General features: G+C 40.1%; 1 protein-coding gene across 1 annotated transcript in view; it reads right to left on the bottom strand.

Annotated features, from left to right (window-relative positions):
• Positions 1–24,828, bottom strand: part of GPC6 (glypican 6) — a 1,108,998-nt gene that overhangs the window by 103,117 nt on the left and 981,053 nt on the right. Inside the window, exon 5 of the mRNA XM_047720233.1 lies at positions 5,439–5,569. Within this exon, the coding sequence (XP_047576189.1) occupies positions 5,439–5,569 (131 nt within the window). The remainder of the gene's footprint in view (positions 1–5,438; positions 5,570–24,828) is intronic.

Genomic DNA, 24,828 nt, shown 5'->3' with positions numbered 1-24,828 from the left:
CAAAATCTGATCTTAAAACCTTTATGTTATTTTAAAGAATCCTAGGCCGACTTCAAGTACATTTTAAGGAATTTTCTTTTCTTTATTGTTGAAGTGTCTCTGGCATTATGCCTTCATGTTCCAAGTTCAACTCAGCGAAATATATTGCTGCTTCCATGTGTAAAATGGCATGTTAGCATGGCCCTCTGTAGAATGTTTAGGCACAAGTAAGATGCAACTCCTATCCTCAAATAATTTATAACCATGGGAAGGGGAAGAGAAGGATGCAAATAACCACAATTCAAGAAATAATATGCTTCCTGCCTTAAGAAGGGCATGCATAACCGAGGTACTCAAAGTAAAGAAAACACTACTGGAATAAAAATATATATTCTCAAGATATCACTTATGCCTGAATGTTCTAAAGAAAAAAGATCCAGAGAAAAGAAAAATATCTGGATGCTAGAAAAAGAAACCTAACCAGTAGTGAAGAGATAATGTTCACAACACTCTTAACTGTTTAGAACTGGAAAAGCACATTTCAAAGAACCCTTCATTTTACAGGTGAGGAAACTAAGACCCACTAGCTAGAGGCAGATAATACTACATTATTCTTTTCCACCCTCTTAGGTTTCTTTCCTCCCCTCCTTCTTCCCTTCCTCCCTCCCTCCCTCCCTTCCTTCCTTCTTTCCTTCCATCCTTCCTCCTTTCCTTCCTTCCTTCCTTCTCATCTTCATTTGTGCTGTAGATTCAGAAAGAATTGTCTGGAGAAAATTAAGTACCTGGAGGCCACCCTACTCTTCTGTAATGGGTTCTACCCTTGTCTGTAACAAGTATTAATTGAATGGATGGTTTCAATTGGAATTTAATAAGGCTTGCTTCTTAATTTAGATTATATCTGACAAACCAATCTCTTCCTGGATTAGGTTTGAAATTATTCCTAATACAGTTAAATTATACCAAGAGAGATCAGTTTCATCTTCCCTGATAGGATAAGAAGGAGACTATCAGCACATCTGAAATTCATAGGCAGAGACTCTGCAAGCTTTGCTTTCTCTTCCCTTGGAGAATTTACACACACCTGCAAAGTTCTTCAACTTGGGTGGGTAATAGAAGTGGTAGAATAACTAACGAGGGCACTTTCCTGTCTGTGATGAAGATTGGGAAGTTGGCAAAGGTAAGAAGCTTGGTTGGGACTTGAACAAATAGCACTTGTTTCTCCTCAACATTCCCTCTAGTATGTTTTAGGCAATAGCCCTCCCTTAGAAGGCTGGGTCCTCTGGTGCTAAAGTTTATATGGACCATGTAGGAAGATAATGTATTGAGAAAACAGTGGCATGCTGGGAAAGTCTTTCTTTGGATCAAACCATTTGCAGTTGCCATCCCAAGTCTGCCCCTTGTTAGTTGCATGACCCCAGGCAGGCTACTCAGTTCTTGTAAATTTAACATTCTTTACCGTAAAATCAGGAAATGGATGCTCTACAAGATTGTGGCAGGGCTTTGAAATAAATATATAAAACATCTAGAAAGAGACTGACATGGGGAAGAGGATCTGTTTTGTCTTCTACTGTATTCCTCATGCCTGATACATGATAGGGGATTTGTTGAATGAATATAGTAAGTGCTCAACTATTTGTGGTCATGATGATCATCATTGTTACTATTTGTCCAAAGTCTTAATGTGCTTTTGTTCCCAGTCCTTAAAAATGTGTAATATACATATATAATGATATATGTTATATAACATATAATATCATGTTATACAAAGAATACACAAACCAAGAGTTTGAGATAAGTGCCATAATGTTGTTACCAAAATTTTATAACTTGATTAAACAACCTGACATAGCCAATATATATATTTTTTAAAGTTTATTGATATAAATGATCTCTACACCCAACACAGGGCTCCAACTCACAACCCTGAAATCAAGAGTCTCATGTTCTTCTGACTGAACCAGCCAGGTACTCCTAGCCAATGTTTTTTTTTTGGGAGGGGGAAGGAATTTCAGTGTCCCTTACACCTAACCTAACAGTTTAGCTGTGGGCTAAATAGGAGAGGAAAAAGGATCTGATAATGTATAATAAAACGGACCTAAGACAAGCTTGGAGCAGGAGCATAGTTCATGGGAATGGATCTTTTCATTGGTCGGTAGAGTAGATCCCACTAAATCATTGATCAGTGACTACGTACAACAAATGAGCTGTCCTCTCTTGCAGATATGACGAGAACCTATGGCATTAGAGGAGGGGAATTTCATATCTGAAAACGTGGTGTGTTCATCTTCAGCCTTCCGATATAAAGAGAGGGTGGAAAAGTAGACTTTCGTGCTTTGTGCTACCAAAACTTCAGGAAAGCGATAACTGATGAGGCTCAAGATGAATAATTTCATTAGCATTGAGCATGGTGAGAAGTACTTGTTATAGTTATGAAGGGGATCGGACAGAAAGGCAGACAACTTGAGTCCTTTGGCTTTGCCACCCTGTTTCCTCAGCTTCTCATGAAGGTTTTACTGAAAGCCTTTGAGCTTTCTCTTAATACTTGATCTATTCAGCAAATAGTTACTGAACTCCACCCTTGCATGAGCTTGGCTTCAGAGGCACCCTTGCTGTTATAATGCAATGATCGGGCAACGTGGGTCCCATTGTCAGAACCCTCCTCTATGTATTCTTTATGCACCATGAGGTCCCTGTGCATTACTTAACCTTTCTAAGCCTTGGTTTCCTTATCTAGAAAATAAGGGGGGAGGTTCTAGCTCATCACAAATATTGTGTGTGGGTTTTTTTTTTTACAAATATTGTTATGAATATTATGTAATATAAACCACATATCACAGAGTGTAGTCTTTTGAAGAAAGCATTCAACATATGATCTAACAGTTATAAACACCGTTGCTTTTCCAAAAAAGGTTCTGGAATGACTGCTAACGGCAACTGGTGTAATAAAGTAAATGATCTCCCAAGGAGGAGTTGCCAATCGTGTCCTGTAATAAAGAGTCATTTTAATTTGTAGGCTTTCCAACTCTCATCATGTCTGCCCACCTGCCACCTCTACCCTCAAATGGGAAATTGCTTCTTACCTCACCCAAAGGCTTATCAGAGTTTAAGAAAGCCTCTTTATGCAAATATTCCAGCTGAAGTGGACATCTAGAACTTCTAATTCAGTGAGGCTGTTTATCGAGGGTGATTGAGGGTTCCCTTGAAAAAGGAGAAATACATGGGGTGTCTGGGTGGCTCAGTTGGTTAAGCCTCTGACTCTTGATTTCAACTCAGGTCTTGATCTCAGGGTTGTGAGTTCAAGCCCGGAGTTGAGCTCCAGGCTAGGCATGGATCCCACTCAAAAAAAAAGGGGGGTGGGGTGGGGTGGGGGGTGGAATACAACCCTCTAGTTCTTAGGAATTATGTAGATTTTATACTTTAGTTCATGTATAATATCATGGATGTGGCTTATATGGATAATAAAACTACCTATTTCCAAATTCCACCCAATAAAGCCTCTTGCAGAACATACCCATTCTTTCAGCAAATCCTATTGGTGTTTCCTGCTAAATGTATCCAAATTCCAACCACCTGTTGCCTTTCCACTATGTTCATGGCTGGCTTTGGTCCTTCCCCATACCCTCTTCCACGTTGCAGCCTGCTTCCTAGTCCTCTGTCCTGTAGAGCCTGGCTGCTCTCCTTTCTCTCCTTCCTTAACTCACTCCCCTTTGTCCTATGTCAAGATTACCAGATACACTTTTTGTTTGTTTGTTTCTAGCTCATTCGACATTTTTTTGTCCTGTTATTTTATGACCTGCTATACAATATCCTCTCATGTGAGTGCACCCTTACATGTCCTGTATTATTTCTACTCTTGATTCTGACATTTCTTACAAAGAAATGTGTCTTTTAAGAGCACATTCCTTATTAACAACCCTCCTATTATAATGTAGTTGGACAAATTCCACAAAAATGTCTCATCTACATTCTGGTAATAAAGAGAGTCCGTTTGACCTCTTAGAGAATTTTTAATAGAAGAACTTGAACACGTATGCACATACTCCAGTGGAGATCCTTCTGAGAAGTGTGTGATGGTCACAAACACCTTTTGTTCAAGTGCTTCTTATGCCCTCTTCTTTAGGGCTGTTTTGTATATCAGCAACCTGAGTGCCTGGTCATTCAAGCACGGCTAGGATAGCAGCCTCTTAAAACATGAATCCATGTCTAGGCAATAGATTTGAAAGGAATAAATGATTGCTATTTTTCTTCCCAGGAAAGGAAGAAAATAGCTTTTTGTGGAAGCCCCAAAAGTGCTTTTTCCCCAATGGGTGGTGGTCATTTGGGGTTACCCCAAGCTCATTAAAACCCAGAGGTAGGCCCGTAAGTCTCTTGGCCTGTCCGTCTCTCAAGGAGAGAAAAAGGGACCAGGACAGATTCTTTCTCATCCAACTTCCTACCAGTTCACCCCGAAAAGCCCCAAACTGGTTTGATTCAGACTCAGCCAAGGGAACCTAGTCTGATTCCATGGCTCCCTTTCTGCCCTGTCATTCCCCTTCCTCCCTTCACACATCCCCTACTCTTTGATTATATCTGAAATCTCTTTCACAAAGGATTTTAAAAATCGAAGCAAGCTAAGCACATATGTGCCTGACATATTTTTGTGTGAATGACTTTCAATTAAAATGCAATCACACAATCAGGTTTAAAGGGCTGATGTAGATTTGGTTACTACGTCATGAAGGGGAGACCAATAAAAAGAACATAAGGGCTTTGTGCAGTCATCCTGGTGGGCGAAAAGGGCCGATGAAGAACAGGCTGGAGACCCTTTGCAAACTTCTCAATTTTGCCTAAAGCAGGTCCTGTTTATCTTTAACGGAGTGGGGGGACAAATAAAAATGGGGCAACTGGTTTTTGTGTTTGGCAGCTGCATCCTCAGAAGCCCTGTCTCATATGAGTTATGAAAATGTACTTTTCTTCTTTTAATGTGTGCTTGACTTCATACAAAGGAGCATTTTCCCCCCTGAAGATTCATTAATGAAGCTTACGCCACAGTCTTAAAAAAGAAACGCAAATGAAAATGTTTAATTATTTACGATTGAACATATAGAACATTTGCCTGGTTTGCACAGCTGAAGATATAATTAGAGGTTCCTAGAGAGAGAACGGGCTGAGGGTGTGCAGAAATTTCAAACATATTAGAAAGAAAATTTCCCCCAAATTGCTCACAAATGTGACGGATTAGTCCATCTACCTGGGGCTTTCTGAAATTCCATGATTGAGTAGCTGAGAAAGAAAAGATTGCTTCCTTTCTCAATGCCATTTTGTTGGACGTTTTTAACGAAGTAGCAAATTTGTAGCTCAATAGGAAAAGCTCTCCGACAATGTATTAGAATTTATAATTCCAGCCCATGTATCTAGCTACTTCATTTTTTAGATTATTACGCTTTCCTCATTCGTAGAAGTATGACTAATGCAAATACCTTTGCAGACACCTGCATGCTGTTTTCCTGCATGTTCATAATGGCTTCGGAGATCTTGACATCTATTGGGTCCATGACAGACTCAATGTTGAATGGTCCTTCCAGTCGCTCTGCCACCAAGAGCATCGCATCTGTTAAAACACAGGAACATGATTTATATGAGAACAGAGGGTTCCGGGTGGTTAACCTGTGCTTAAACAGTTCCAACACAACTGTTTGAAAAATAACCATTCACTCAAAATTTTTATTTGATTTTATATAATCTGAAATGGGATGGATGACTAAATATCAAAGCAGTATTTTATATTTTTATTTCATTTGAAGATTTAAACTTATTTTACATATATAAAAACAGGCTTAAACATGAGAAAATCAGTTCATATTAACATTGTTGAATATCTCTATCCCACGTGAAATTAAACCAAAAGAACAAAATTAAGAACAAAATGATATTAGGTCAGGAATCAGCTACATTTCAAACATGGAGTCTAGGCTTTTCTTCGGGAGGATGAGGAAAATTGAGAAAGTTGGAGAAGTGCCAGCATGTGGATTTGTGTGCAAAAATGTTGAGACCCTATTCAAACCTATTTAAGATGCATGGAACATTTCTAGATTCTCCAAGAACAGACCTGTCCTTACTTTGTGTCCTTCCGTCTTAGCCCTTTGGCATCCTTTGGAGGATAGAGATATGTCTCTTACTTGGTTTTGTGTGTTCAAGGCTTATTATGGTGCCTATCACATTGTAAATGCTCAACAAATATTTGTGAAATGAAATTGTGCTGAACTGAACTTCTGCTTGCAAAGCTTTAATTTTCTGGAGAATATAGTCCTAGTGATATGTCGGCAGGAGGTCTGCCTGAGGAGATGATTGCCCAGAGTTCTGGGCCTTGCGCCATCAATAACTAGCAGAACACCTGCGGGGAGAAAGCCTTTGAGCTTATCTTGCCTCAGACTGGTGGGGTGTAGAAAAGGCACTGATGATGAGGAGTTTCTCAGGGTCAATGGCGAGGGACACTTGCCCATTCTTGTGCCCCTGAAAACTGGCTCACTTCTGTCTTTAGTGTTCAGGGCACAGTTTGGTAACCTGCTTCCAGGTTGTTGAATAGAACTTTCTGTGATGATGATAATGGGGCTTTTGAAACTTACCATGTGACTAGTGTGACTGAAGAATCAAACTGTTAATAAATTAGTTTGCTTTTAATTAATTTAAATGTAATTTTAAAAAATATTTTATTTATTTATTTGAGAGAGAGCCAGAGAGAGACCATGAGCAGAGGAGAGAGGCAGAGGCAGAAGCAGAATCCTCACTAACAGGGAACCCAATGCGGGACTCGATCCCAGGGCAGATCATGACCTGAGCAGAAGGCAGATGCTTAACTAACTAATTGAGCTATACAGGTGCCCTAATTTAAATATAATTTTAAATATTTAATTGAGACTAGTGGCTGCCATATTAGACACTGCAGCCTATACTTTTTTTTAATTAACATATAATGTATTATTTGCCCCAGGGGTACAGGTCTGTGAATCATCAGTCTTACACAATTCACAGCACTCACCATAGCACATACCCTCCCCAATGTCCATAACCCAGCCACCCTATCCCTACTCCCCACCCCCCAGCAACCCTCAGTTTGTTTCATGAGATTAAGAGTCTCTTATGGTTTGTCTCCCTCCCAATCCCATCTTGTTTCATTTTTTCCCTCCCTACCCCCTACGACCTCCAGTCCTGCCTCTCAAATTCCTCATATCAGAAACAGCATATGATAATTTTCTTTCTCTGATTGACTTATTTCACTTAGCATGATACCTTCTAGTTCCATTCACGTCGTTGCAAATGGCAAGATTTCGTTTCTTTTGATGTAGCCTAGACTTTTAACATACAGATTCCAATCTTAGATTTCAAGTTTTTCAACCGCTAAAGCTCTTGGGAGCCAATCTTAAAACACTTTCCTTCTTTCAAAATAATACATGTTTATTATCAAACACTTACAAAATACAGAAAAAAACCCCAACAACAAAGGAGAGAAATACACCCATAATGCCACTTCCCAGAATAACACCTGGAATAGTTTGCTTTTTTTCTTCTATGCATAAATATTTTAAGCATGCAACTGGAAATATACCATCCATATATCATATAATTTGCTTCCTAACTGTATTATTAATGTGAAATGCTGTTTATAGTAGTTATTTTATAGTATTAGCACCAAGAAACCAAACTTTATTTTTATTACATATCCAGCTATGCATGCTCAGTCAAGGTCCAACATCAAAATCTTTTCAGGGTTACAAGTAGTTTCCAATTAGGCTGATTAGAAACCTTTTAAGAGGTGAATTCATGTAAGAAGGATACCGTACTCTCTGGGAAGCAAAGATTATATTTCTGAAGAGCACTGGGTTTTGTGCACAGTATCAACTTTAACACCACCCACTGGCCGTCTGCGCCCAATCCCAGAACCGAGTCCCCCTTCTACCCCTCGTAAAATGCTCCCGGAGTGAATGCACTCAGGGAGATCCCTCTAGTCCACACGCATCCTGGGTACTCTGTCCCATAGCATTCTTACCATGGGAAAGATTTTGAGTGTGAACAGACTCACAAAGAACCCCTAACAGCAAATTTTCTGTTTTTTTTTTTTTTCCCCTTAGATAGTGCAGACTTCTCTGTGTACATCACAGCACGATCTTATAACAAAAGTAACGATTTCTCTGCGGCTTACAGACCCTGTTATCTGGCGGGGTGGACAGAGGATGCCCAATGCGAGGTTGTAGTATTTTGATCTTAGAGAGGTTTTTCCCTTGGAGTTTTTAAAAGGTGGCTAACTGTTGTCTGTGAGCCAATCTGTTTCTTTTATGTCTCCATATGTGTTTTGTATCTTTATTAAAAATAATCCCCTTTCCCATTAGACATTCCAACAGGTTTTTTGTTGACGATTAATTATGACAAATGAGCAAGTTTCTCTAGATGGGTGCATTCTGCTAGGAGAATCAAGAAACCTCGAACAGGAAAAAGACTTGGCCTGATGGAGTTATTCAACAAATGCACTTAAAGAAACTGAAACCCTGGGTCCCTTAAGTTGGTGTTTTACAGACGTATTTGCATAAATCATAAGACAAAGAGTATTGGTCTTATATTCGTCTGACATGAATGGGCTGACTTGAGACAGTGCTAAGGTTAGCTCTCTGGGAAGTCTGAGAGCTGCTGTGCTCCCCGCAGTAAGGACAAGTGTAGTGGACTTACTACAGTGTCTCAATTTGAAATTATGGGGTCCTCTCATAAAGCAGGAAGGGAGGTTTTTCTCTTTGGTGATTTCAGTCTTTTTGTTCCTGGCTCCTTCCCCAACACAGTGCTGACCTCTTCGGTTTCTGGGTCGGCAAACGCATCTTACCTTTTTAGATTCTAATCATGGTATTCAGGGCGAGCTTCTCCAGATCACTTGCCTATAGGGCCTTGGAAAAAGGCAATCTGATTGATGATCCTGCATATTAAACCTAACCAAATGATCAAATTTACTCAAATTGCTTGCTCCTGGATTTCCACTTTCTTCTTCCTCCTCTTCCTCTTCTCCTTCTTCTTCTTTAAAAGATTATTTATTTATTTACATGAGAGAAACAGAGATGGGCAAAGGACTCCTCTGGGCCAGGCTGTCACCAGACTTTTCACTGAGCAGGAAGCCCAACAAGGGGCTTGATCGCAGGACCCTGGAATCAGAACCTGAGCCATAGGCAGATGCTTAACCTACTGAGACACTCAGGCACCCCACAGATTTCCATTCTTTATCTCAATTCATTTACTTTGTTATAAAACCTAATTTAAGATGGCGCATTTTTGATGTAGGTAAGTATCTATTTTTCTTTTAATTTAGATCAGCAGTCAGAATATGCTACTTTAAGCTGTTATGTGGTTTAGGCAATCACTAATGATGTATGTACTAGTTTATATATATAGTGTATACTAGTTTATGTAGTATATATTTATATTATATATATTCTTTATATTTAATATATTTATATTATATATTGTTTATATATAATATATATGAACGAAGTGATCATTTTTCAATATATATGTATCAAATCATTATGTTGTATACTTTATAAATATATATTATATATAAATTAGTATATATATACACACACACTAATTATAAACATATATTTACTAAGTAAATTAAATTCTCTTTTGAAGACTCAAAAGTCAATGTAGAGGCTTAAAATCTCAGAATCATTAAGAGTAGTAATGTGCATATAGTTAACGATACTGTATTCTACACCTCAAAATTTGTTAAGAGGGTAGATTTTATGTGATGTGTTTTTTACCAAAATAATAATAATGGAAAAGAGCAGTAATGATTATCATACTCATCAACTACAGAAGTGGAGAAAAGACAACACTTCTACACTGTTGGTGAGGACATAAGCTGGTGCAGCCACTATGGAGAACAGTACGGAGTTTCCTCAAAAGATTAAAAATAGGCCTACCATATGATCCAGCAATCCCATTTCCGGGAAACCAAATCACCATCTTGAAATATATCCGCAGCCCCATGTTCACTGCAGTTCCCACGACACGGGAACGATGGAACTGTCCATCAACAGATGCATGGATAAAGATGTGAAATATGCATATCATTCAGTCTTAGAAAAGGAAGAAATTCTGCCATTTGCAACAACACGGATGGACCTTGAAGGCATTATGTTAAGTGAAATAAGTCAGAGAAAGACAAATACTGTATGGTCTCAGTTATACGCGGAATCTTAAAAAAAAAAAAAAAAAAACAACCTGAACTCATAGATACGGATAATGGATTGGTGGTTGCCAGGAGCAGGGATTAGGAGGTAAGAGAAATGGGTGGAGGAGGTCAAAGGGTACAAACTTCAGTAATTCCTGGGAATGTAATGTACAGCCTCGTGACTGTGGTTAACAATATTGTTTTACATATTGGAAGTTGCTAAGAGAGTAGATCTTAAAAGTTCTCATCACAAGAAAAAAACGTGCCACTGTGTCGTAATGGATTTTAATTAGATTTATTATGATGATCATTTTTCAGTATATATCCATGTATCAAATCATTATGCTGTACACCTTGGACTAATACAATGTTACACATCAGTTATATCTCAATAAAAATGAAAACAAAACAAAAACATGTCTCCTTAAGATACAGTCATCCCTCTGCCCAGTGCCCCTTTTTGTTCTAAATATACATGACAGGACTTACCAGGGCCACAAAAGGAAAAGCAGCTTTTCAGAAAACGCTTCCAGTATTTTGCATTTTGCTCTAAAGGGGCTTACAGCAGGCTTAAAGCTCTGGTCTTTGGGAGTCTAGTTTAGGTATATTATGGAAGGAGAACATGGCAGCAAGACCAGAGCTGCTCAGTCCTGGGACTCCATCCATGTATGCCTGGAAACCAATGGCCAGTCTCGCTGGACTCCAGAACTCAGATGGTAAGAGCATCCGCATAGCCCACTGAGCAGCCAGCAGCATCCCTGCCTGACTGCTTAGCCTCCCACCGGCTGGGCCAGGCTGTCACCAGATCAGGAAAACCTTCCGTCTTCTTTGGGGCTGAAGGAAACCATCCCTTTCTCTCCCCCCAATACCTTTATGACACCAAGGCAGTATTTGGTAAGTTTCTCTGCAATCAATTAAGTCACAACATAGTCATAACTTACTCCAGAGGCTGCCATCCTACGCTGTCTTAATTATCTCCATGCCTTTTATATTGTGAAATATTTGGAACATTATTTTTAACTGTGCTCTTGGAGCTGTTATCTATGGCCAATTAAGCCAGGTCTGTCCTGGCATGTCTGCTAATGATCAGCTGATCCTTCTGCACATATTTCCTGTGCCAGCAGAGTTTGGATCTCTTTAAACAAGGGACTGTTGTCTTGCTCCAGCAGCATCCATAACTTCTGTTTCTAAGTGGAGGTGAAGTTTAGACGAGTTCTAAAAATAACTGGTATCACGAGAACAGCACGAGGTTCTGAGGCCAGAGGTGCGGTGACTGTGTTAGGACAGGGGGCGTGCGTTGCAGCTCAGCTGGAAAGGTGCACATTCAAAGCTGAGGCATCGTGCTGCAGGCAAAGCTGCACCTCTGGGCCAAGGCATTTTGCTCAAGTAAGCACAGACTTTCCTATAAAGAGTAAGGAGACCTGCCTCTGGTTAGATGGAGTCAGGCACTTGTGTTTCCATCTAGGACCCTCTATTCAATACCAGAGACGTAACGGAGGCCACAGAGTCGCATTCTGTTCATCATGACCATGTCTCCCTAATAGCAGTGGCACGAGGAAACAAACCAGAGAGTGTCTGGGAAGTTGGTAGCACAGTGCCTGGAGTACCATGAGCTCTCGACAAACGTTAGCTAATCCTAGGCCCTACTTCTGGGCGGAAGTGGAAGAGAGGACCAACTTGCAAGAAATTTTGGTCGAAGTGTTGACAGCAATGATGCGAGGAAGAAGAGAGTACATACAAGACACGGGGCTGACTTGAAGCTGTGTAGCCACTGCTCTTTTGTACACTAAATCAGTGTCTGGATAATAGCTGCTCTGTGATGGATGAGTTCATTACTGAGAGATACAAGACTGTGTTCTTTTCTCAGGATGCATCCCTCTGCCAATGAATGATGATTACAAAGTCTTGGATGCCTTTCCTATTGAGAGGTGGGGTTTATGCCCCATGCCCTTGAATTTGGGGGGGCTCTGTCACTGACAGTGCACAATGGAAGGGACACTGTCTGTTTCCAGATAGGTACTGAAGAGACTAGAGTTTCCACTTTTGATTTCTTGTGAGACTCTACTTGGAGCTCACCATGCTGGACTGGTCATGTGTGGGCATTCCAGGTGACAGTCTCGGTTGGGCCCAGATTTCCAGTCAGACTTCCTGTTGCAGACAGAATATTTGTGCCTCCCCTCCCCCCAATTCACATGTTGAAAACCAGTCTCCAAAGTGATGCTACTTGGAGGGGGACCTTTGGGAAGTAATTAGGACGTGAGAGCTTCTTGGCCCCTTCCATCATGTGAGGACACAGCAAGAAGATGGCTGTGTATGGAAGGAAGCAGGCTTACACCAGACACCACATCTCCTGGTGCCTTGACCTAGGACGTCGCAGGCTCTAGAATTGTGAGAAATGCATGTTGGCTATTTAAACCATGCAGATTCTGGTATTTTTGTTATAGCAGCCCCTATGGGGATAAGACAGCTGCAATGGTGCCAGACATATGAGTGAGGTAGTCTAGGACCTTCCAGACTTATCTCCCAGGGGATTGCCATCTAGTGACCCCAGCCAACACTGTGGGGGTGAAGGGGGGGAGCAGCAGAATCAGCACCCTGAGCTGTACTTGAATTCCCGACCCACTATACTGTGATTTGTAATAATATGGTTGTTATTTTAAGCTGTTAAATTTGGGGACCATTTATTTTGCAGCAAAAGGAAACCAGAGTGACCAAATATTTACAATATTTATAAAAGATTCAGATATTTTTCCAATATTTGTTTGACAGAGACCTAAAGAGTCAGAATTCTAGTCGATTAATATTTGACCAATTTAACATTTATGACATAACCCTAGTTGACAGATACCGAAATGGTCAAAAAAAAAAAATGTTGCCCTCAAGGGAATATACAAAAAGAACTTGCTCTAAGTCTGCAAAGCACCACAGTTCACCGAACGCACACCAGCTAGCCTCAGATAAGGATATATGTTTCTCCTGGGATGGGAGCATGAGAGAGATCGAGTGAGAGAGAAAGCAGGTTTGGAAAAAGGCAAATATTCTGATTTGTTTTTTCTAAGTATTTGACTTTATGAAGAGCAAAGGCTCTGACACAGGAGCTAGACATTATCTCTCATCTTTGGATGGCACTGGATTAAAAACTATCCTGCGGCTGGCACTGCTTCATGTTTATGTTCCTCTAAGAGAGAAATATTCAGTAGGATTTCCTACGATCAGATATATATTTTTAATTTATTTCTTGAGAAAAGGAGATGCACCATCAGAAACGATCTTACTTAGGGCTCCTGATTTTAACCTAGAAGGGAATGATTTTCAAAATGTTTTAGAGATGAGAAGAGAACGCCTTTCTTTTTAAATGAGGTGTTATCAGCCTTTTCCTAAATAGCGATAGAGTAGAAATGACCTTGAAAATTCAGTGGAGGGGATTTGGGGGAAACAGGTGAGGGTAGTCAAAAGGCAGAGACTTTCAGTTACAAGTTGTTGAGATCTGGGGGTCTCACGTACAGTATGGCAATTCTAGCTAACAATACGTACTGTTTTGTATACTAGAAAGGTGCTAGGATAGTTGATCTTGAAGGTTCTCATCACACACACAAAAAGGGTAACCATGTGAGGTAATGTAAGTGACCTTATTGTGATAATCATTTTGTCACATACGCATGTTATCAGATCAACACGTTGTACACCTTAAACTCACCCAGTGTTATATGCCAGTTATATTTCAAAATATGTATATTTAAAAAGAAAGAATGCTAAGAAAACAGAGGACATTTAATCCAAATAAGCTCAACCTGACATAATCAGTATTTGTGACTTGTTCAGGACTGTCACCGTATCACTGTGGATTCATGGGTAGGAGGGGGATACGGAAGCCTGCACGCTGGTCACGTTCATGGTGGGTAGGATCTTTCTGAAGGGACAAAGATGAAACACAGGAACATTAAAACATTTTTTTCCCTTTGAGAGAAATCCGAATTAAGATAACACATTCATTTCAAATTTCTCATTAAATCGTTGAAATTTGTCCTAATAGTCTGCTTTTTGAAAAATGAAATCTATAAGCACAATCTATGGTTTCATCAGAATTCCATAGTGACCGATTCTGGTTTTTCTTTACAAATCTTGTTCTCCCTCTTCCATCTGCTGCACCCCTGTCTTAGCCTAACCAAGATGTTTTCCCCCGCTGAGAAGCAGACAAAAGAACTAAAAAAAATGTAATAAAAATATGAAGGCATTGTTAAAGAACCCTAATAAATTCATTCTTTGGCATGCAGTAACTCATTAGAATAAAACAAACAAATAAACAAAAAACCACCCCGGCTTCAGTGTTTATATCTAGACTTATTTATGCCCGTGGGATGGACGTAATGAGAAGGCTCTGCTTTCTGCCGTGGCTTGCTAGAGCCGGGCATGTGGAGTACATGCGCCCTTTGCTTTCACCCCAATCAATTAATTAAAATGCTCATGAGATCTTGGAGGGCCAAATATTTCCTGAGATGCCTCGAAAGAGCACGGGGACGGGGGACAGAGACAGAATGCAAGGCAGACGAGTACCTGAGAAGGGGTGCTGATGTGAGGGTAGAGAGTGAGTGCTCACCTAGTCAGAAGGGCCATGTTCTTCTCAGAGCTGATTTTTTTTTTTAATTTTTGTTTTTGATTTTTTAAAGGTAATTCTGTAGTAAAGACATTTTGACTTTTAGAATCCTGATTCAGGAGAAGCCCAAGCAGATGCATTTCTTTTCACACTAATCTCTGTTGGTGCTTCTGCTTTGGTGGCTCTGTAATCTCTTCTCTGATAGCGCTAAAAGAACTCTCTTTAAAAATGCAAATCAGATGAGTTCACTGCCTTCTCCTGAAGGTTGCCCGTGCCTTCTGGAGAAAGTCAGAAGCTCTTAGCCAGGCTAAGAAAAGCCCTGTGTTATTGGTTCGTCCCTGCCCCGCCTTGCAACCTTGTCTACTACCTCCCCTGGTGGTCCTGTCCCTTGCAAGGGGGACCCCCCCCCACAACTCCCAGAATTCCATCAGAGCTCTGAAAGTGACATTTGGTGACCCAGGTCCCACACACAGGTAACCCATCCTGAAATCAATGGCCGACCACGTATCCTATATGCTGCCTCGTTCTCATGATAACCTGCTGAAGAACTTCCAAGGGTTCAAGTCCAAAACGAGATGTATAATCACAGACTCCCATCCTTGCTTCAAATTCATTCCTCACTACTCAACATGTCCTGTGGTTTCCTGCTGTTACAAATACTGCCACGGTGAATATCCTTGAACATCATTCATTCAACACATGTGCAAATAAGTCTGTTGATTAAGTCTTAGAAGTTCACCTGCTAGGTCGAAGATATTTTGGCATTTAAAATTTTGATAGTGCCAAAGTTCTCTCTGTAAAGACTGTACCTGTTTATGTTCCTGATGGCAATACACTACAGCATCTGATTCTTTAGGCCTCAAAATTTTCGACGTTGTTAAGATCAAACGGTTGGATGTTTGCCAGTCTGATAGGGTAAGAAATTGGCACCTCAGTGTAGTTTTGACTTGAGTTTCCCTCCTTAGAATTAAGGTTGAACATCCTTGAATATGCTTAGACACCATTTCTATTGCTTTTCCCCTTCATATTCTTTGTTCATGCATTTTTCTGTTGGGTTACTAACTCATATTGATATAAGGAAATTTCTCCTGCCCCCCCCCCAAAAAAAAAGAAAGAAAAAGAAAAAATCCAGTAAAGAAGTACGATTTTCCCTCACTAGTTGCTGTTTATCTTTTGGCTGACTTCATGGTTTTCTGCTATGCAGAAATTTTAAGTTTTTGATAGTCCAATTTTCCATTCATTTGTTTAAATTTTCTTGGTCTTGTGTCAAATTATGCAAGCTTTCTGCTTTCCAAGTTCACCTCTCTGAACCTACTCTACTTCCACTCACCTTTTTGCTTACTAGCTTCTCTGCTGTTCTGTGAACACAGGCCAGGTGCTCTCCTGTCTCATGGCTCATGCGTTCATGGTTTGCTCTCTCTTCCTTGAATACGCTCCCCCTGCATATCTTATTTTCTGCTGGTCTCCACCCGATGCCACCTCTTAGAAAAACCTTCTCTGAAGACCCTACAAACTTCCGAACACTCTTATCTGATTGCTGTATTCTTTTTTTTAAGATTTATTTATTTGTCAGAGAAAGAGAGTGCAGGCACAGGCGCAAGCAGGGGGAACAGCAGGCAGAGGCAAAAGCAGGCTCCCTGCTGAGCAAGGAGACCGAATGTGGGGCTCAATCCCAGGACCCTAAAATCATGACCTGAGCTGAAGGCGGACGCTGAACTGACTGAGCCACCCAGGTGTCCCTGATTGCTGTATTCTTGACAGCACTTAACACTTGCTGAATTATTATGTGTATATTTGCTATGGTCCCTCTTTCCTCCACTATTTTGTAATCCTCAAGAGGGGATGTTCATCTTTGTTGTCCCCTTCTGTAGTTCCAAACCTAGAACAAGACTAGGATCCTAAGAGTTGTGAAATGGAACATTTGTTAAAAAAATTATGGAATAATTTAAAAAAAAATCTCTCTGTATTTTCTTCTGGAAACTTAAAAGCTAAGTTACTCTCCTCTTCCCTGCCTGAAAACTCCACCTGTCTATTCCCCTGCCATGTGACCCATCACAAAAGCCTGCAAAACTTTATTAGCACTGGCCTGCAGGATAAATAGCCCCTTGGTGGCTTTTGATGTGTTATAAGGTAGATGAAGAGTTTCTGTGGGAATTTAGGATCTTATTGTACTTTTTTATTAGTAGAAATAACTTTTTAGATCTTTTAGCTTGAAATTGAAAAGTATGGCTGGTTTTCTTTCTGTGAGAGGTCATTTCTAGGTTAATCTTAAAAAAAAAAAAATGCTGTTGACATATTTGCCTTTACCAAAAAAGGTAAATCCTGTTCTATCTCAAGAGTCCAAGTTCACCATTAACTATCAAAACAATCTCTGTGATAAATGTCCTATTTATTTCTTCCCTGTAATTTGTCCATATTATCTAAGTACCAAGTTAATGATTTTTTTTCTTTTGTTAAGCCTGTACAGTGTTTAGGTTCATAAAAAATATACATACAAAACAGACCATGATAGGAGTCAGATCTAGCCAGAGAAATCAGTACCACAAAGTGAGGTAAATAACAGAAAATGGAAATGAGCCAATTAAATGCAGTTTAAAATAGTGTGTAGATATTTGATACAAAAATAAAACAGGGACAGACACCCAGAATAACTACAGTAACTAAAGAACTTAAGCCAAATAAAAGAGAATTTAATGAAGATAAGCCAAATAAAAGAGAATTTAATGAAGATAACTGTTTACTTTGAAACCAAATCCAGGAAGAGGAGGAGAGAACAAATATACAAACTGATTTAATTCTGAAACCAGTGCAAACAAAGAGGTTTATTTTGCTTCTACACTGTAAAAGGAAATGCAAATTGTGGGAGAAATAATTCCCCAGTACTCCCAGCACAGTACAGAAATTGGAATCTCCAGGACTCATTTTCTGATGTTGGTTTCTTGTTAGCAGAATGATACATTGCGTTTCATAAAAATGTAATATATTCATGGCAGCATCATCTCAATGCTGTATTATAGCTTTGAGATGTTTAGTTACATCACAAGCCAGAAAGAGTGGGCCTTGTAAATCATGAATTTGATGGACATCAAAGTGTATACTACCAACCATAATCCTTTATTTAAATTTTTATTGCTGATTCTTCATATGAATAATTTTTTATGTCATTTGTAGCTAGGAACGTTCCAATAACTCATATCAACCTAACTGTCTTTGCCTTGATAATGAATGACAGGGTTAAGGGACAAAGAATTCTTCAAGATCTTTCTCACAGAAGAACTACATATCTTTACCTTTATATTGTTGGTGCCTCCACAGGGTTTTGGTATCTGGTGGATTGATTTGGACCAACCAGTTGGTTTTATAGTTTAGGAAACAAGAACCCAAAGAAGAAAAACAGCATCCTTTCGACCAAAACCTTTGTTCTCTCTCCCTCTATCCAATATACTGGGTATTGAAATTGCTCAAATAACATCGATGTGCTTATGTACTATTTTGTTACTCACTAAATTACAAGTTCTTCACTTTTAAAGAGAATATTGAAAGAGAGACCATACGTGATAAAGATAGAGCCTTTCTGTCCTAAGATTTTTCTCCTTCCTTCTTGGTTGCAATTAAGCTTTTCTTTAAGCCTCCCTCAGGGACCGTGTTCTTTCAATATGGGCACCATGATCCTGCATTGTCCTTGACAAAATTATAAAAAACACTCACATAGAGTCATAGGCTTTGTGACCTGGGGCAAATTACTTCACTGTTGTGATCCTTGGTGTCCTCTGTTATCATGGGAGCTCTGGCTATGTCACTGTGGAGTTAGATGTAACACTGGGCCCACAGCATAATAAATTTTTATTATTATATTATGATTATCATATCTTTATGGAGACATGAGTCCTTCCATTTCCCAAAAAAATTAATACTGAAGGTTTAAGTTCACCGTCATCCATGAAGTCATAAATCCTTTTGCTGAAAGAGGACGATATCTGATCTGACCCTTTTATTTTACTGACCCTTTTATGTCACTGAGTCCCAGGGGCACAGGAGTCTAGTGACCGGGCTGGGCACAATGGCAGGGATGTGACCACTGGCCAGTTCTTTCAACAAGCTCCTTCTGCTCCATCATACTGATTCCTTCTGTACAACCAGCCAACCTATCATTAAGAAACACAACCCGTGAAAGCAGCTCGGGTGTCGATAAACTAAAAAAGTCCAAACTTTTTGCCAGTATATTGCAGTTAAAGCAATTTTCCTATTTCTCCCTCCTTTGCCCTAAAAGTTAATAAAGCAAATAACTCCAGAGACCATTTGTTCCTGCAGCACAAGGGCTTGCAACCTACATGGAATGAATCACAAACCTCTCCCAGAACCAATAAAAAATAAATAAATGAAAAGTCAGGTGCGTTGTCAGAATTCCCTGCTGGGTCCGAACGGAGTGATTAGTGAGTGATTCAGCAAGCAATGGGAGCCCTTCTCTCCTACTCGTGTGTGTACTGGTATTATTAAAAAATATATATATTTTTATTATTTTGTTGCTCAGTGCCATGTGAAGCAAAAGGAAAATGAAAAAAAAAAAAAAAAAAAAAAAAAAGAGCAGTCTGCCCTGTATCATGGGTCACTAGACCTAAAGAAAAAAAGCTGGAGGGGCGCCTGGGTGGCTCAGTGGGTTAAGCCGCTGCCTTCGGCTCAGGTCATGATCTCGGAGTCCTGGGATCGAGCCCCGCATCGGGCTCTCTGCTCTCTCGGGGAGCCTGCTTCCTCCTCTCTCTCTGCCTGCCTCTCTGCCTGCTTGTGATCTCTCTGTCAAAAAAAAAAAAAAAAAAATCTTTAAAAAAAAAAAAAGAAAAAAAGCTGGACTGTTTAAGAAAAGAAAAGAAAAGAAGAAGAAAAAAAAATATCAAAACCCTCATTTTGGGAGGTGATGACTTCATCTCTTCTCATCTCTGATTTGCCCTATGAAGTGGCAAATAACGATTATTTCTTCTGTCTCTACATCTTGTTTCAAGTTATCTTCAACATACGCTCCAGTGGTGAAGATAAAGAACATTTTCTAATCTGGTTGGAGAGGGAAAGAGGCGGGGAGAAAGAGAGAGGGACAGGGAGGGAAAGGGAGGAGGAGAGAGAACAAGAGAGTGAGAGAGAGAGACAAGACAGTCCATGATAGAGAAGGAAGGAGTGGGTACTTAGCATTTCCAGTGAGCCTGGGCCTGGAGCCTCGTTTTATTTTTACGGAGATACCAAGCTGTAGGAAATACTATTATTTCCTTTAATGGTTGTAGAGGCTAAGATCCTAGAGGTGGAAGAGCTTGGCCAAGGTCTCATAGCCTGTAGGGGGGTTAGGATAGCTGCTGTTCCAAGTAGGCCAGAACTAACAGCAAGGAAGTGCTTGAACTTGTCACTCTAGCCAAGACCTGCTTGAGTCTCAGGTAGATGGGCCAGAGCGTGTGTCTGTGCAGTTAACAAGGGAGAGGCAGCAGAGTCACTGGCTGCACCAGGGGCCTCAACACGGCACTCCTCTGGCCCTGCTTCTCCATGAAGTGGCGTGGAGCAGACAAGTGCTTTTGGGGACTTCTGGCAGCTGCTCTGGCAGTCAAGCCATGGTACACACTTTCTCTTTCTGGGCCTTCTCTTACTAGTATTTGGGGTGTAGGCTCTTCTAGAACTTCTCGCTGAAATGTAATCTCCTTGACTAGGGGAGTGCAGTGGTTTTTCTATTCTCAGAACACGCGTCTGACTGGGGAAGGAGTATTTGACCCCAGCCATGAAATTAAAGGTAACTGTCCTTATTTGGTTTCCAGGAAGATATAACTACTTTCTTATTAGATTTCTTTTTATGCTGGAGCACATATTAGTTGAATTGGAGGGAAAGGTTTCAGGCAGTACTCACTCCCTTTTTATCATAAAATACCCTGGATCTCAACTCTGTCCCAACTGAGGAGTGGATATACAACTGTATACTGGGCAGTTCCATTGAGTGTCTGTTTATGTATGTTTGTTATATAAAATTTAGGAAAAAGAAGAGAATAAAAAATCCTTTACTATCTACCAAGACAGAGATAACTATGGATAATATTTTGTGGTACTTTCTTCCCAGTGTTAATTATAACATGAATAGTATTGGGGTCAGGCTAAATGCAGTTTTCCCTTTTAACTTTCAATTCAATAGCACATAGCTAGATATCCCCACTATATCCAAGAAAACAACCCTTTTAGTGACTGCACGGTATTCTATGTCTTCAATGCATTCTAAATTTCTGTGACCCTTCCATCACAGCAGGCTTTGTGGGTTCTTACTCAATTTTGCATTGCTATAAAATAAATACAGTTCCTACCTCTGATTTGTACCTATTTCTTCTGATTACCAACCTAAGATAGAGTTCTTTAAATTGATAGCTATTTATTCATTTAAGAAGTAAGTAAAACAGGGGCCCCTGGGGGCCTAAGTCAGTTAAGTAGTCAACGCTTGATTTCATCTCAGGTCATGATCTCAGGGTCCTGGGATTGAGCCTGTATCCAGCCCTGTGCTCAGCGAGGATCTGCTTGAGATTCTTTCTCTCCTTCCCCTTCTGCCCCTCCCCCTGCTCGCTCTCTCTCTCAGATAAATAAATAATAATACATCTTAACAAAAAAGAGGTAGAACAAACGTTCGGTTCTTTTGATAAATACAAAAAGTTCAGACTTTAATAAGGAGAAATATTCTTCATATAGAAAGCTAAATGAAAGCAAGAGAAATAGGTCTCATTCTACCCTTTCGTAGACCTTCTACATTTGAAAGGCAGACATTTACGATGATATTGCATTTTTATATTTAAAATTTCAAATTAAAGGAATTGTTTTTTTTTTCCCTTGCAGTTGTTTTTAAATGCATAAAAAGGGGACCCAGTTTCCAGTACCTTCACCATAACCTGCAAGTGTATTCATTCCCATCTGTAAAGTTAAATGTTTCAGTTCACAGATATTCCATGGGCATTCTAGCTCCAAAGCCATAAGGGTCTATAGCTCTAGACCATCTCAGTGGGAGCATCCTGGAGCATCTGGATCAGAGGGGACAAGCACATGCACAATTGGCAGAAAAACCAAAGAGCAAGGGGGCGGGGCCACTGGTCTAGGAGTCTGACCCAAGCAGCCAGCCAGGGCAGACAGAGGTGTTCGGTTAGCGTCAGAGTGAAGGACACGGGTGGCACAGAGGAAGAAAAGCTATGGGGTTGCAGATAAGATGTGGCCCATGGAAGCAAGCACAAGCTGTCCAGGTTGGGAGGATATAGAAGGAATGAAGAGATGTGTGCCCTATTGCAGAAAGACTTGGCTTTGACTTTTAGTTCCATTCTTAAGACCATTTCATCTCAAAACAATGGTAAAGGAAAGAAAACTGGGTATAAAAAGGTAGGATTTTAGGTCAGAGGCCCCAAATCCAACTTGAAACTGCAGTGCAGAGAAAGTAGGACTTTGAAATTTGGAAAGCTGTGTGCATGGTCCTGTTAGATGATTGCGGACCTCTGGAGTAGGTGGGAAGGAAAGATTTAGGTATGGATGCAAAGAGGATCAGCAGGTTGTCATTGACTCAGACTGGAAGCCAAACAAGTAGTTCAGCTATTGCCTGGCAATCAGCTAACACTCACTTCCTACGTCCCCTCAGGTGGTACCTGCAATATCTCATTTAATCTTCAGATTGTTGGAGGTAGATGCTCTGCTTAGCCACATCTTATAGAAAATCAGCTTAGTGAAACCAGAGTTTCCATATTGAGAATGAAGACAGATGCCGACCCAAATCCATGAGATTCCAACTTCTAGGCTTATAACCATTACTATCTGTGCTTCTAAGTGTTTAAAAAGATTTTTTAAAAAATAGACATCCTCAAAAGGCAATGTCCCAGAAATACTTGCTGAATTATCAAAACATTACACTAATTTGCAAAATTTGAGAGATGCTCCTCATTGAGGCAAGTCTTTGTTATCTCGGTCACATAAAACATCCAATATCAAAGGCCTTGACGTTTTCCTGGAAAATTCTCTCTTATTTTCTTTAAGTAGTTAGGTAAGGTTTTAAGATAAAAAGACAAAGACATAAATGACACTACAGACAAAAGGCTGATACCCAAGATTTATAAAGAACTCCTCAAATTCAACACCCAGAAAACCAATAGTCAAGTCAAAAAATGGGCAGAAGACATGAGCAGATACTTCTCCAAAGAAGACATACAATTGGCTAACAGACACATGAAAAAGTGTTCATCATCATTATCCATCAGGGAAATTCAAATCAAATCCACATTGAGATACCACCTTATACCACTTAGGATGGCAAAAATCGTCAAGGCGAGAAAAAACAAATGTTAGTGAAGTTGTGGAGAAAGGGGAACACTCTTTACACTGTTGGTAGGAATGCAAGTTGGTGCAGCCACTTTGGAAAACAGGGTGGAGGCTCCTCAAAAAATTAAAAATAGAAGTGCACTATGACCCACAAATTGCACTACTGGGTATTTACCCTAAAGATAAAGATGTAGTGAAAAGAAGGGCCATATGTACCTCAATGTTCATAGACACAATGTCCATGATAGCCAAACTGTGGAGAGAGCCAAGATGCCCTTCAACAGATGAATGGATAAGGAAGATGTGGTCCACATATACAATGGATTATTACTCAGCCATCAGAAAGAATGAATACCCAGCTTTTGCATCAACATGGATGGAACTAGAGGAGATTATGCTAAGTGAAATAAGTCAGACAGAGAAAGTCAATTATATGGTTTCACTTATTTGTGGAGCATAAGGAATAACATGGAGGACATGGGGAGATAGAGAGGAGAAGTGAGATGGGAGAAACTGGAGTGGGAGACAAACCATGAGGGACTATGGACTTCAGGAAACAAACTGAGAGTTTTAGAAGGGAGGGGGGTGGGGGGGGTGGGTGAGCCATGTGATGAGTATTAAGGAGGGCAGAGATTGCATGGAGCACACTGGGTATTATATGCAAACAATGAATCATGAAACAGTACATCAAAAACTAATGCTGTACTGTATAGTGACTAACATAATTTAAAAAAGACAAAGACAAGGGCACCTGGGTGGCTCAGTGGTTAAGCTTCTGTCTTCAGCTCAGGTCATGATCTCAGGGTCCTGGGATCGAGCCCCACATCTGGCTCCCTGCTCAGCGGGGAGCCTGCTTTCCCCCTCTCTCTGCCTGCCTCTCTGCCTACTTGTGATCCCTCTCTCTGTCAAATATATATATACATATATACATATGTATATATATATATAAAAAATATACGTATATGTATAATATATATATAGACAGAGACAATGTAGACTTGCTTATAGTAGAAATTAAAAAAAAAATCAGTATGAGTATCTCCTACTTGATGATAGAGTCAACACTCCAAAAATTAGTATACAGTGCCTTCCTATTTGTATCCTTATCAAGGTAGAGAGATGAGTGCTGAGTTATTTCTGCTAACACACCTGAATTAACCATAAGACACCTTTGGGTATTTATAAATCAGTAATACCACTGTTTTCTAAAGCAAACATATATCTTGAAAACAGGCTCAGAGATCTTTCTGAGGAAGAGAACAGTAATTTGAGGCTACTAAAAGACAATGAATGGGTGATTTTAAAGATTTTTTTTTTTTTTATTTGACAGAAAGAGAAATCACAAGTAGGCAGAGAGGCAGGCAGAGAGGGGGAAGCAGGCTCCCCATGGAGCAGAGAGCCTGACGTAGGGCTCGATCCCAGGACCCTGAGATCATGACCTGGGCTGAAGGCAGGTGCTTTTACTGAGCCACCCAGGTGCCCCTGAATGGGTGAGTTTAAAGAAAAAACAAGTTGATATATTCTAGAAACAAATGTGTGATCTGTCTATGCATATATAGTGTGTTGCTTGCTATGCTTTTCAAAAAATGTGGTTATCTTTTAAATGTGCCTATAATCATATTCAATAAGCTTGCACAAACTCTTTTCCTCCGAAGTCTATGAGGCTCTGAATTCTATAGTTAGGACCCATTTGCCTACCCTAAGAACCTCTTGGAGCTATCATTTAGAATTTAGCCAGGCAGAAGATGTACTGAGAGCCACC

Source organism: Lutra lutra, chromosome 3, assembly GCF_902655055.1.
Source record: "Lutra lutra chromosome 3, mLutLut1.2, whole genome shotgun sequence".
NCBI classification, from domain to species: domain Eukaryota; kingdom Metazoa; phylum Chordata; class Mammalia; order Carnivora; family Mustelidae; genus Lutra; species Lutra lutra.
Note: the sequence above shows the minus strand (reverse complement) of the source record. Positions and strands in the feature narration are given on the sequence as shown.